This window comes from Neomonachus schauinslandi, chromosome 6 (assembly GCF_002201575.2).
Source record: "Neomonachus schauinslandi chromosome 6, ASM220157v2, whole genome shotgun sequence".
Taxonomy (NCBI): Eukaryota; Metazoa; Chordata; class Mammalia; order Carnivora; family Phocidae; genus Neomonachus; species Neomonachus schauinslandi.
In genome coordinates, this window is record NC_058408.1 from 22,347,482 (window position 1) to 22,359,715 (window position 12,234).

At 36.1% G+C, this 12,234-nt stretch overlaps 1 protein-coding gene across 1 annotated transcript; it reads right to left on the reverse strand.

Annotated features, from left to right (window-relative positions):
- Positions 1-9,719: 9,719 nt before the first annotated feature.
- Positions 9,720-10,287, reverse strand: LOC110577369 (gamma-glutamylcyclotransferase-like). Its single transcript, XM_021686658.1, is given in 2 exon segments — positions 9,720-9,878; positions 9,880-10,287. Coding segments are annotated over 2 exon segments (567 nt in total).
- Between the last annotated feature and the right edge of the window lie 1,947 nt (positions 10,288-12,234).

Consider the following 12,234-nt stretch of genomic DNA (forward strand, 5'->3'; position numbering starts at 1 on the left):
TAGCATTGCAGTAAGGATTTTAAAATATGTTCTCTTTTGTGTCTTCTGGGGAAAGCAAGCATATCCATTACTGGTTAGTGCATATATATTATTATTATCATCCTATTCTTGCATATGCGGATATTCTTTTGCATTCTCCATGTCTACTATTGCATTTGTTATCTATTGCAGTATAATAATTATCCTAAAATCTAGTCACTTAAAGCAATAAACATTATCTCACAATTATTATGGGTTAGGAATCCAGGGGCAGCCTAGTTGGTACTTCTGACACACAGTATCTGTAATCAAGGTTATCACCTGGGACTTCAGTCACTTATGCCTCATTTAGGGATGGATCTTCTTCCAAAAGTATTCATGTTGTTGTTGATAGGACTCAGTTCCTCTGAGTTATTGGACCGAAGGTCTGTGTTCTTTGCTGCCTGTTGGATGAAAGAGGACTCAGTTCCTCTGGGTTATTGGATGAAATCTGGACTCTGTTCTTTGCCATGTGAACCTCATGAGAAATACTACAATGGCATAAATACCAGGAAGAAGGGATCATGGGGAGCCATTTCTGAAGCTGTCTACTGCAATCATCTTATTCAGGTCTATAACAACTGAGAGTGAAGAAAGCAGAAAGCATTAGATTTATTACAATTGCTCAAAATACTGCTGTCTTCATGGGAAAAAAAGAAAAGGCTAACAGTTATACAAGCCCCCCCCCCCAAAAAAAAGTAAAAAACATCTATGAGAGTCAAAAATTATAATTTAATCTTCAAAAAGGGTTTTCTCTAAAATGATGCTCTGGGACTCCCACTAAAACATTTACTATTAACACAGCCTGTGATCCTGCTGTCTGAGTTGTTCAAATAAGAATTTTAAGTGTTGTTGACTATGGCAACATTTTTTTCAAGACATTTGAGTCAAGTTTTGAAAAGTATCCATCAATTCTCTTTAATTCAGGAGTGTATCATATACTCTTTGTATCACTTATATTTTATAGATTCTCAGTAAGCATTCATAATGAAAAAGACCGCCAAACAACCTGTATTTTAGGCATTCAAAATTAGTGGAATATGTGGCTACTAATTTGAGAATTCACAGGTTGATTGAAGAGACAAGAGGCATGTAATTGGAAAAACACACAACATTTCCAAGCAGAATAAAAGTAGGTGTCAATATATAATAAATTAAATGTCCTTAATAATGTGAGGTAGGACTTAGTTTTGAGATAGAGCAGATCAGGATTCAAGGAAAATAATATCATTAGGTGGGCAGCTATTATTTATTTAACTAGAGTGTTTACTTTCATCAAATAAAGATAACTATTTGACAGGATTTGCCTCAATATTCAACAAAAATAATGCAGCTTATTGCTTTGAATACCTAGACAGAGTCAAGATGTTTGGTAAAAAATGACAAGCAAACAAACATACAAATACATACAAACTTTCATATATACACATATATACAGACACATGCATAAATGGGTATATAAATAAATGTTGTGATCATGAAATTAGTGAATTAGTGAAAACTTGAAATATCTCCAACTTTACCAATTTGATAAGGTAAGGAAAAAAAAAAAAAACCTCCAGAAAAAATAGAGGATCTCTGGGTTTTGGCAAGTTTAAAAGCAATACATGGATAAATGTTATTTTTTTTCTTTACTCGTTTCTATTTTTCCTAATTTTAGCAATGCATATGCCTTTCTTTTATTTAGAGGAGAGTAGTATTATTTTGAAATGCAACAAAAATAAGTAATAATAATAAATAAAAGGAGATGTCAATATCTCTTTTCATGTGCTGCTTGAAAGAATTTCCTACACAATATATTGCTATATTTCATGCTATAAATTGAGAAATGCCTTTTATAATGTATTTTGTCACCCAGGATTTTTCTTGTGCATATGTCTTTTAAACATAGTCTCATACTTGGTTGCATTCCACTGCATATGTTCAGTTTAGCTTAGTTTTACATCATCTTCATTTCTATAGGTGAAGATCGATAGTGAAGGCAAAGTTCTTATCATAGATAACTTCTTTTCCTGTGAAAAAGGTTAAAAATGTTCTGTATATTTGTTATTTCTTCTATTTTTAAACTGTTCGCTATTCACAATGACTCTTACATCACCCAGAAAGGGCACACTTCAGCTGTGATTTACTATCTTCTGATTTCTGACAGGCTTTGTTTATCCACAAAAGGACTGGTTTTACATATGCATTTACAGACTGTCTTACTGTGTCTCCCGAAATGCTGACCTCATCAAGGAGGGGTTGACACTTCCTCTCTCCATCAGAATAAAAACTTCTCTTTGCTCCCTTTGGTTCTGCCCTTGCCCTTGTTTTTGCAAATGTTGTATGTGTCTTTTCTTTCTACTACAGAAAATTCATTTACCAAAGTATCATTATAATACTTAAATCCAGTATTGAGACATAAATAAAGCAAAGAATAGACTATATATTTCCGAATAAGCATGCCTGCATCCTGATTCCATCATTCACTAGTGATATAACTTTAGATACATATTTGAAAACTCTGTTTTAGCTTCCAAGAGCAGATGAGATTGGGTGCGTTCAGGGTGGGATGGCAGTAGACTGAAAACTCTGTTTTAATGGTGGCCAACTTAAGATGGCCCAAGAATTTGATCATATTGAAGAACTGAGACAGAACAAATTACTGATCAAAATGACAAAACAACTAGCAATTTTTCACAACCAAATGCCCAGCCAATGTAATAACTAAAAGTAATCCTACAAATGTGTTAATTAAATATTAATGTTTAAGCATAACCCCAACCACCTCCAAGCAATAATGATAATGTATTGATAATGAATTTCTATTCACCCAAACTATGGGAATTTAACATTTGCTATGTACATATATAATAGAAGTTATGTGACCTTTTAAATAATTTCTTTGTGGGCCACTTTTTAGAGTGCTATACTAGAACCTTCAGCCATGAGTTAATATTAGTGTGTGCCAAAACTAACTTTAGTAACTTTAATAACCAATAAGCCTTCACTTTTTTTTTAAAGATTTTATTTATTTATTTGATAGAGAGAGACACAGCAAGAGAGGGAACACAAGCAGGGGGAGTGGGAGAGGGAGAAGCAGGCCTCCCACCGAGCAGGGAGCCCGATGCGGGGCTCGATCCCAGGACCCTGGGATCATGACTTGAGCCGAAGGCAGACGCTTAACGACTGAGCCACCCAGGTGCCCCAAGCCTTCACTTTTATGTACAAATTAAAACATGAAATTTTAAAAAATTATCCCATGAAAAACAAACAAAAAGAGGCCTTGCATTTTTGAATTAGCTTTTAACTAAGCACAGAGTTTCCATTAGTTTACTTATGTACTACAGAACATATGTTGGTAAATATTTAAAAAAATATTAAATTTATGATTATAAGCTAAATCTCTTTATATACAAGAATCTCATCATACATGATTCAAGTCATTTATTGAAAGAGAGAGAGCGAACACATGTGAGCAAGGAGGGGAGGGGCAGAGAGAGAGGGAGACAGATAATCTCAAGTAGACTCCTAGCTGAGTGCCAAGGCCAATGTGGGGCTCAATCTCACCACCCTGAGATCATGACCATGAGATCATGACCTGAGCCAAAATCAAGAGTCAGACACTTCACGAATGAGCCACCCAGAAGCCCCTAAATCATTTCTTAATTTGCTCTATCATGTTCCCTCCAAGTGTGTTACATGGAACACCCATTTTTCCTGAGTCTACACAAGAAGTAAAAATGAATTTCTGATTCACTTAATCTGGGAAATACTGGGTTTAAAATGACTAAAATTAAAAAAATAATCTTAAAGTTCTCCAGTAGAATAATGAAATACACAGCATTTTCCAAATATATTTCATTTATCGTATGGCCCTTATTTCCAAAGAGACTATTGTGAATCTAGAGTAGCATTGTTCAACAGACATTTCTTCAAGGATTGAAGTGTTCCTTATCTCTGTTTTCCAAAACCCAAAAGGGTAGCCACTCTTCACAAGTGGCTATTCAATATTTGAAATGTAACCAGTGTGACTGAGGAACCGAGTTTTAATGTTATTTAGTTTTAATCAAATTTTGAAGTTACTTGCAGCTAATGGTGACTTTATTGGACAACTCAAGTCTAGATTCATAAAACACACTAAGACATGCTGTCCCATCATTACATTTTATAGTAATTTATTTAGTTGGAAAGTACCTCTAAGGGCACATCGAGTAGGAATGTGATGATTGTAAGTATCCCCATGGATCATGACTAGAGAACAGCACTAATGAGTGTACTAATGGTGAAACCAGTGGGCGAAGGGGAGGGGGATTGTCTGCAAATAGAAAAGGTGTAAGGGTCTGGGCACCTGGGTGGCTCAGTTGGTTAAGTGTCCAACTCTTAGTTTTGGCTCAGGCCATGATCTCAAGGTCCTGGGATCAGGCCCTGTGTCTCAGCAGGGGTCTGCTTCCCCCCCCCCGCCTCCCACCCCCACTCCTGCATACACACACACTCTCTCTGTCTCTCAAATAAATAAATCTTAAAAAAAAAAAAAGGTGTAAGGGTCAAGAATGGAAGTTGGATGAAGCCAAAGGCAACTACAAATTCTAAATTGTATTATTTATTTCAGCTTTCTTTTTTTTTAAAGATTTTATTTATTTATTTGAGACAGAGAGAATGAGAAAGAGAGAGCACATGAGACGGGGGAGGGTCAGAGGGAGAAGCAGGCTCCCTGCCGAGCAGGGAGCCCGATGCGGGACCGATCCCGGGACTCCAGGATCATGACCTGAGCTGAAGGCAGTCGCTTAACCAACTGAGCCACCCAGGCGCCCTTATTTCAGCTTTCTTAGAGGCACCCCTCACGTATTCATCCTTTCTAGGTTACAAAAAAGGGCAAATAGGAATGAATAAGGTAAAATGAATTGTTATGTTCATGTTGCAGAGCTACTTTTCAGAGACAAGCCTAGAACCCTGAGTTACAGACATAGAATCACATTCTATTTCATTCCAATACTATTAAATTACCGTTTTATTTATGATAATATAAAAAACTTTATACGGTTATGAGGACTGGCTTACTTAATAATTTTATCATTTCCACTAATTCTTATTCAAGGCTCAATGACAATATAAACATTTTAACAATGTTATTAGGGATGCCTGGGTGGCTCAGTCAGTTAAGTGTCTGCCTTTGGTTCAGGTCATGATCCCAGGGTCCTGGGATCAAGTCCTGTATCTTGCTCCCTGCTCAGTGGGGAGTCTGCTTCTCCCTCTGCCTGCTGCTCCCCCTGCTTGTGCTCTCTCTCTCTCTGTCAAATAAATTAATAAATTTAAAAAAAAAGAGGAATTTTAAAAATGCTATTATTAGCACTTGCTGAACGCATCAAAGTGAGACTGATAACAGTGCAAACCTGTTGGACAGGACACAAATTGGCTTACATTTTTGTACATTGGAAACTGCTCAAAATTGAGTGAGCAAGAGAAACTAAAGAGTGGAATAAATGAAAGTAAACCTGAGAAAAAGGAAACTTCAAGTTATAGGAACACAGCATTTTATGCATTTAAAACATTTCCAACTGTAAAAATTTTGTATCTCAGAATTTATCTCATTTGATCTTCTAAAACTTCTAACAGTATGCATGGAAATATGGCAATGATGATGATGATGATGATGATAAGGAGGATGATGAGGAAAATGATGATAATGGTAATGTTTGTTCTGCTGTTCTGTCTCCCTTTTTAAACTGGATGTAACTTAAATAAAAACGAAACAAACAAAAATAAAGTAACTATGTAAGGTGATAGATATGTTAATTAGCTAAATTGTGGTAATGATTTCACAATGTATATGTATATCAAGTAATCACACTGTACACCCTTAAATATACAATTTTATTTGTCAATGATATGTCAATAAGGCTAAAAAAGTATAAAAATTAGATGTTTAGTTCCTTTAGTATTTTGATATAAGTATTTAATGCAATACATTTTCTCAAAATACCTCTTTAGCTGTTAATAACAGATTCTGATAGTTTGTTTGCATTATAATTATTTTCTAGAAGTCCTGTTGATTTATTTTGCATTTCTTTATTTACCCAAGAGTTTCATGTTTATTGATAATTTTCTTTTTTAATTTATTTCCTGAAAGTCTGATCTTATAACATTTATATTATTTTCTTGCTTTTGTGCTTGTATAGTTTGAGATTTCTCTCCCTCCTTTATAACTAGAGAATATACTTGTTATTAGTAGTATTTTGGAATTTATTAGTATTTTCTTTGTGACTTCTTGTATGGCAAGTTTTCATCATTGTAACACATTCTTCTAAAAATAAGGTGCACTCTTTATTTTGGAGATACAAATTTTTACATACATTTGTAGAAAATCTACCTTATTTCTTCTTATTGTTTGTTTAGTAATAAGCCTTCTGTTTGTTTGGTTTGGTCCAATGATGTATCCAAATGTGGGGAAGATTTTTCTAAGTTCTCTTATTACCAAATCTGTATTTGTATTTTTTTTTTGCATTCTTTAGTCTCAAATTTACAAAAATAGCCACTTTATTATTTGGTGCATGTATATTAAAACACTTTGTATTTTATATCCATACCTAATATTCACTGTTGTAATATTTAGAATTATAAAATTCTTTATCACATTTAATATTTTTTGATTGGTATTTGATCTTTAATCTCAACAATATTTTAACCTTGATTTTTAAAAAATATTTGTATCTGCCTGGTATAAATGCAGTCATCTTTTTATTTTATTATTTTGAAATCAGTTTGATCCTGTGGTCCTTCTTTTTTTTTTTTAAAGATTTATTTATTTATTTTAGAGACAGAGCGCATGAGTGCAAGCAGGGCGGAAGGAGAGGGAGAGGGAGAGAGAGAATTTCCAGCAGACTCCCTGTTGAGTGCAGAGCCCCATGTGGGGCTCAGTTTCACGACCCTGAGATCATGACCTGAGACGAAATCAAGAGTCAGACACTTAACCAACCAAGCCACTCAGGGGCCCCAATCCTGTGGTCCTTTTGATGGAATATGGAGTCGGACCTGTTCTTTGTGAGGGCAGATTATTATTTTTTTTTCATATGTGAGTTAAGCTCATATATACTTACTGATATATCCAAGATATTTGGTCTAATTTCTGCAATATATATTATTATATTTATCAATGTTCCACAGATTCCTCCTGGAGTCAAAGATTTCAATGACACAAATATTAGCACTTCACTGTGAGTAAGTTTTCGTTATGTTTACCCTGTGAAATTTTTCCTCTATATGGTCCACTTTCTTCTGTCATCTTGTTATATTTTAACATCTATGAGGATTTATAATAAATATTTTCTAGCTTACTTGTTTACTAATATCTTTTAAAATACTATGGTTCCTTCTTTCTTTAGATACTGACTTTTGATTCCCTGTCAAGAACAATACTGAAGTTATTATTCCCTCCTTCCTTCTTTTTCATACAACAACAATCTGGTATTATCTTAGGGTGTAACTTTTTTTTTTTTTTTAAGATTTTATTTATTTGACAAAGAGAGAGAGAGCACAAGCCGGGAAAGTGGCAGGCAGAGGCAGAAGGAGAAACAGGCTCCCTGCTAAGCAAGGAGCCCGACGTGGGACTCGATCCCAGGACCCTGGGATCATGACCTGAGCCAAAGGCAGATGCTTAACTGACTGAGCCACTTAGTCATGGTGGAACTTTGTAATCTTAAGTATGCTTATTAATCTTTACCTTCTCAAATATTTTAATTGTATTATTTCTATATTGTCAGGGCAAAAATTATATTTATTATTTTGTGAAGTTTATCCACATTTAAAAATATTAGTTCTGTATATAAAATACTCATTTTCACTCTCAGATATCATGCCATTTTTTATTCATTTTTTAGTGAGCGGAACTAATTCCCTGATAGGTATTCTTGGAAATATCAAGGGAAGAAATATTCCCTGACTCTGTTCATCTCCGTAACTATTTTCCCGTGGCCTTAAACTTGAAATTAATATAACTGAATAAAGGCTGACTCATGTTTTCCTCTTTGATGATCTTAAAGTATTGAGTATATAAATGTTGTTACTGAAGGGGAGGAAAACCTCTTCTCTACCCTCAAGTTCTTGAAGGTATACTAAGAATTAAATTTACATGAGATGGATTAACTGGAGAAAAAAAACAGTTTTATTACCTGTGCATGAAGGCCCAATAATGGAATGGAGATCTAAAGAAATGATCAAGTCTGGCAGTTTCTATATTTTTTAGACAAAGAGACAATAAATCTGTGAGGAATTGATAGGAAAAATAAAATTGGAAGCTTCAGTTAGTAAGGAATTCTAAACAATTTGGGCTGGGGTAATAAATTCGTTAAAAGTAACATGTTGGCAGATGTAGGGTGGGATGGATGGTATTATTTTCAGTCAAGTGTCTTCTGCTTTTTTTTCTTTTGGAACCCAATTATATTATATATATATAAAATACATAATTTATATATATTTATTTTATTTATAGTATTTACATATTTTAAAATTTAATATATATTTACAATTTATAAATTTGGTTAGGTCTTATTTCATATTCTGTATTTTTCTAAGTATGATTTTTGAAATTTTTCCTCACTGTTTTTTTATTCTAAATAAGTTGTCTAGGGGCGCCTGGGTAGCTCAGTTGGTTAAGCGTCTCCCTTTAGCTCAGGTCATGATCCCAGGGTCCTGGGATCAAGCCCCTCGTCGGGCTCCCTGCTCAGCGGGGAGTCTGCTTCTCCCTCTCCCACTCTCCCTGCTTGTATTCCCTCTCTTGCTGTGTCTCTCTCTGTCAAATAAATAAAATCTTTATAAATAAATAAATAAATAAATAAATAAATAAATAAATTGTCCAGTTTAAAGTTTCAAATAAAGTGTTAGGTTAAACTTTTCAAATATTTTTTGTCATTTTACTGTCCTTTAGATCTTATTCACTTTATTTTCATCTTTTCATTTCTTGTAACAACTGTATATTATTTTAGAGTAATCTTCAGTTGTGTCCATTCATAAAGAGATGGATTTTTTTTCTGGCATCAAAGGTTTAGTTTTGTCTGGCTGTGCTTTGTCTTCTCAGTGAGCCATTTCTGTATCTTCCATCTTAGACACATATTCTGTTTTCCTTGTAGATCTACACCAAACCCTTCCATTAGATCCGTTCCTTCCCTTTAACTAGTGCTCAAATAAATTTGCATTATCTTTTCTTCAGAGTAAGACCCTGCCCTTCTGAGATCATATGTTTGCTAAATCTCTTTTCACTCTCAAGGACTTGACCGTTATGGTGCCATTTGGTTTTTTAGTCTCTACTAAATTTTTTTTTTAATTTTTTTAAAGGTTTTATTTATTTATTTGACACAGAGAGAGAGAGAGCACAAGCAGGTGGAGCAGCAGGCAGAGGGAGAAGTAGGATCCCGCTGAGCAGAGAGCCCGATGCAGGGCTCGATCCCAGGACCCTGGGATCATGACCTGAGCCAAAGGCAGATGCTTAACTGACTGAGCCACCCAGGCGCCCCTCAATTATCTAATTTCTAACCTAGTTTCTTTTTCGAGTCTGAAAACAAGGATTTACCTAAGTAAGATATCCCTTCAGAGCACTGTTGAAAATATATTAAACATACAGATACCTCAGATCTCTTTTCCAAATGTTAAAAATATATTAGCACATACAGAAAATATCTGTATTTTCTATTATAATTTAGATTTCTATCTAAAATATCTATTATGTTCTAATGAACTTTTGTTTCTCCCTTTTTGATAATGTCTTCAATTTCTTCTGAGACTTCTCCTTGGTAGTCATTTGGTTCTACTGCATTTAACTTCTTTTGATACTCCAGTGGCAAACCATTTTCTTTTGCACCTAGGCAAATGACCTTTTTATACTGGGGGGGATGGTGGAGCACTCTCATAATTTTTCATCTGATAACTTCGACAGGTTATTTCTTTTCCTTCTTGAGTATAAACATTAACTTCTTTTGGGACATATGTTCCACTTTTACCCCCTTCTTGCTTATCCAGAGAACTCAAATTGCTTTTGTTCATTTTCCATACTACTCCCCATACTTCATCGCCAGGACTTTGAAAAATGGTGGCTATACCTCCATGCCAAGTTTCACTTGTTTTGCCTTGGGAAGTGCCAAAGTCAAGCTTATAATCCTGCAGGCGGGCCACGCAGCAGAACGCGGCCGACCGGTTTCGGAGGTGGATCCGCTCGGTCAGCAGATTGCTACCGTAGGCGAAGTACAGAAAACTCTCCCGCTCCTGGCCCCGGACGTCCTCACAGCCCAAATTCGCCATGTTCCGCCAGACACCCGCGCGGCCCCGGGGTCGGCGATACGACTGTGAGAAGAGGACTGCGGGCGTCCCAACTCCGGTGGCTAACGAGCCGGGGCCTCTGGAGTTAGCGGAAAGGCAGGAAGCCAGTCTCTACTAAAGTAATCTTTATGTGTATAACCCAACTGGAAACTTCGAGAATTTCTCCAGAATTCCCTGATCATGTTCAGACTTGTTTGCTCAGGCTTTCACTGAGGATGGGGATCTACCCTTTCTGACATGCATATTTGCTGATAATTTTTGGTCTCTGCCATCATCCCCTATCTCCTATTAACTCCACTGCAGGGGATCCTGTGCTTGCTTTGATGTGATTGGTAATTGGCATTATGAGTTTGTGTGGTAGGGTTTTCCTCTTTCCCCAAATTCATACAGACCTCCAAGGATAGCATATTAGTTTTAAAATGCTGCTATGACAAATTGCCAGAGACTTGGTGGCTTAAAACAATACAGATATATCCTCCTACGGTTCTGGAGGGCAGAGGTCCTAAAGTACATTCACTGATTTTGTGAGAGTCAAGGTGTCAGTCAGGTTGGTTCCTTCTGAAGGCTGCAGACAAGATTCCATCCCTTGCCTCTTCTGGCTCCTGGTGGCTGCGTTCATTTTTGGCTACATCACTCCAGTCACTATTTCTGTGGTCACATTGCCTTCTCCTCATAAAGACCCTAGCGATTATAGTGATCCAACCGTATAATCCATGGCAATCCCCACATCTTAAGATCCTTAATATAATCACATGCACAAAGTAATTTTTGCCATATAAGGTATCACAGTCACTGGTTTTGGGATTTAGATGTGGAGATTTCTGTTTTGGGAGGGGGGCATTATTTAGCCTGCTATAGGTAGTCAAGAATAACTGGGGGGAAAAACAGAAAGATTATAAAAAATAAAATCCATCTAGAGACATAAAAAAGACTGAGTTCAAACAGTACTTGAGGAACAAAGATCCCAGAAAAAAAGGGAAAGCCTCAGAAGAGCGTATTCCAACTTAATGTCTTCGGGACGGGAAGGATTTGGAGGAGACCGTTTTTGTAAATGATAATGCTGAGGGCTCGGTATTTGGAGGAGCTGTAGATAGAAGAGAAAGTGCCTGGGAGCTGCTGTCTGTCTGTACTGGTATTTACAAGCTCACTGAGTAGTTTGAGCTGTTGTTACCGTCTTTTCTTACAGGCAGGCCAACAAAAGTGGGGTAGCAAGTCAAAAGCTTAGCCAGGTTTCCTCCAACCATCTCCCACACCATTGCACCACATGCAGGCACCCACCTGCTGCAGGTACCAGGGCTCAAGTCCGGCTTCAAACTACAGAAGGGATTTTAATATTTATTGTCATCATTAGTTCCGGAGCTCCTTTTACTATATATTTCTGGCTTTGGAAAACAGATTCCCATTTCATATATTTTGAGAGTGCACATTATAGGCATTTCAAATATTGTATGTAGATTATCATACATTTTGGAGACTGTAGGTGAGAAATCGCTTTGACATTAGAGCTTATTCAGTGAACGAGAGAAAGATAGATAAATATACATGCTGGGGGGGGGGCGGACAGAGAGACAGAGAGGGAGGTCTGCTACACTGGCTAATTTCCCATTGTTCAGAGGTTAAAAGACAAAATGATTCCTGAAATTCTTTTTTTCTCTTTGTGGGAGAATGCTGCCATAAAGATGAAGAAAAATGACAAGCAGAAAACTCAGGAAAAAGGATTTAGACTGGACAAGATGGGAACCATTATAGATGTGTGTTGAGAGTTCTAGATTCATCTCTTTATTCTCAATGGGCAGGCAAAGGTTATTAAAAATAATTACCTAAACCCTTTAATAAATAAAGTAAATAAATGTTTTTCTTTGTTTAAGCATACTTTTATTTTACTCGAATGTAGCATATGGTTCGTTAAAATATTAGATTTTATTTTAG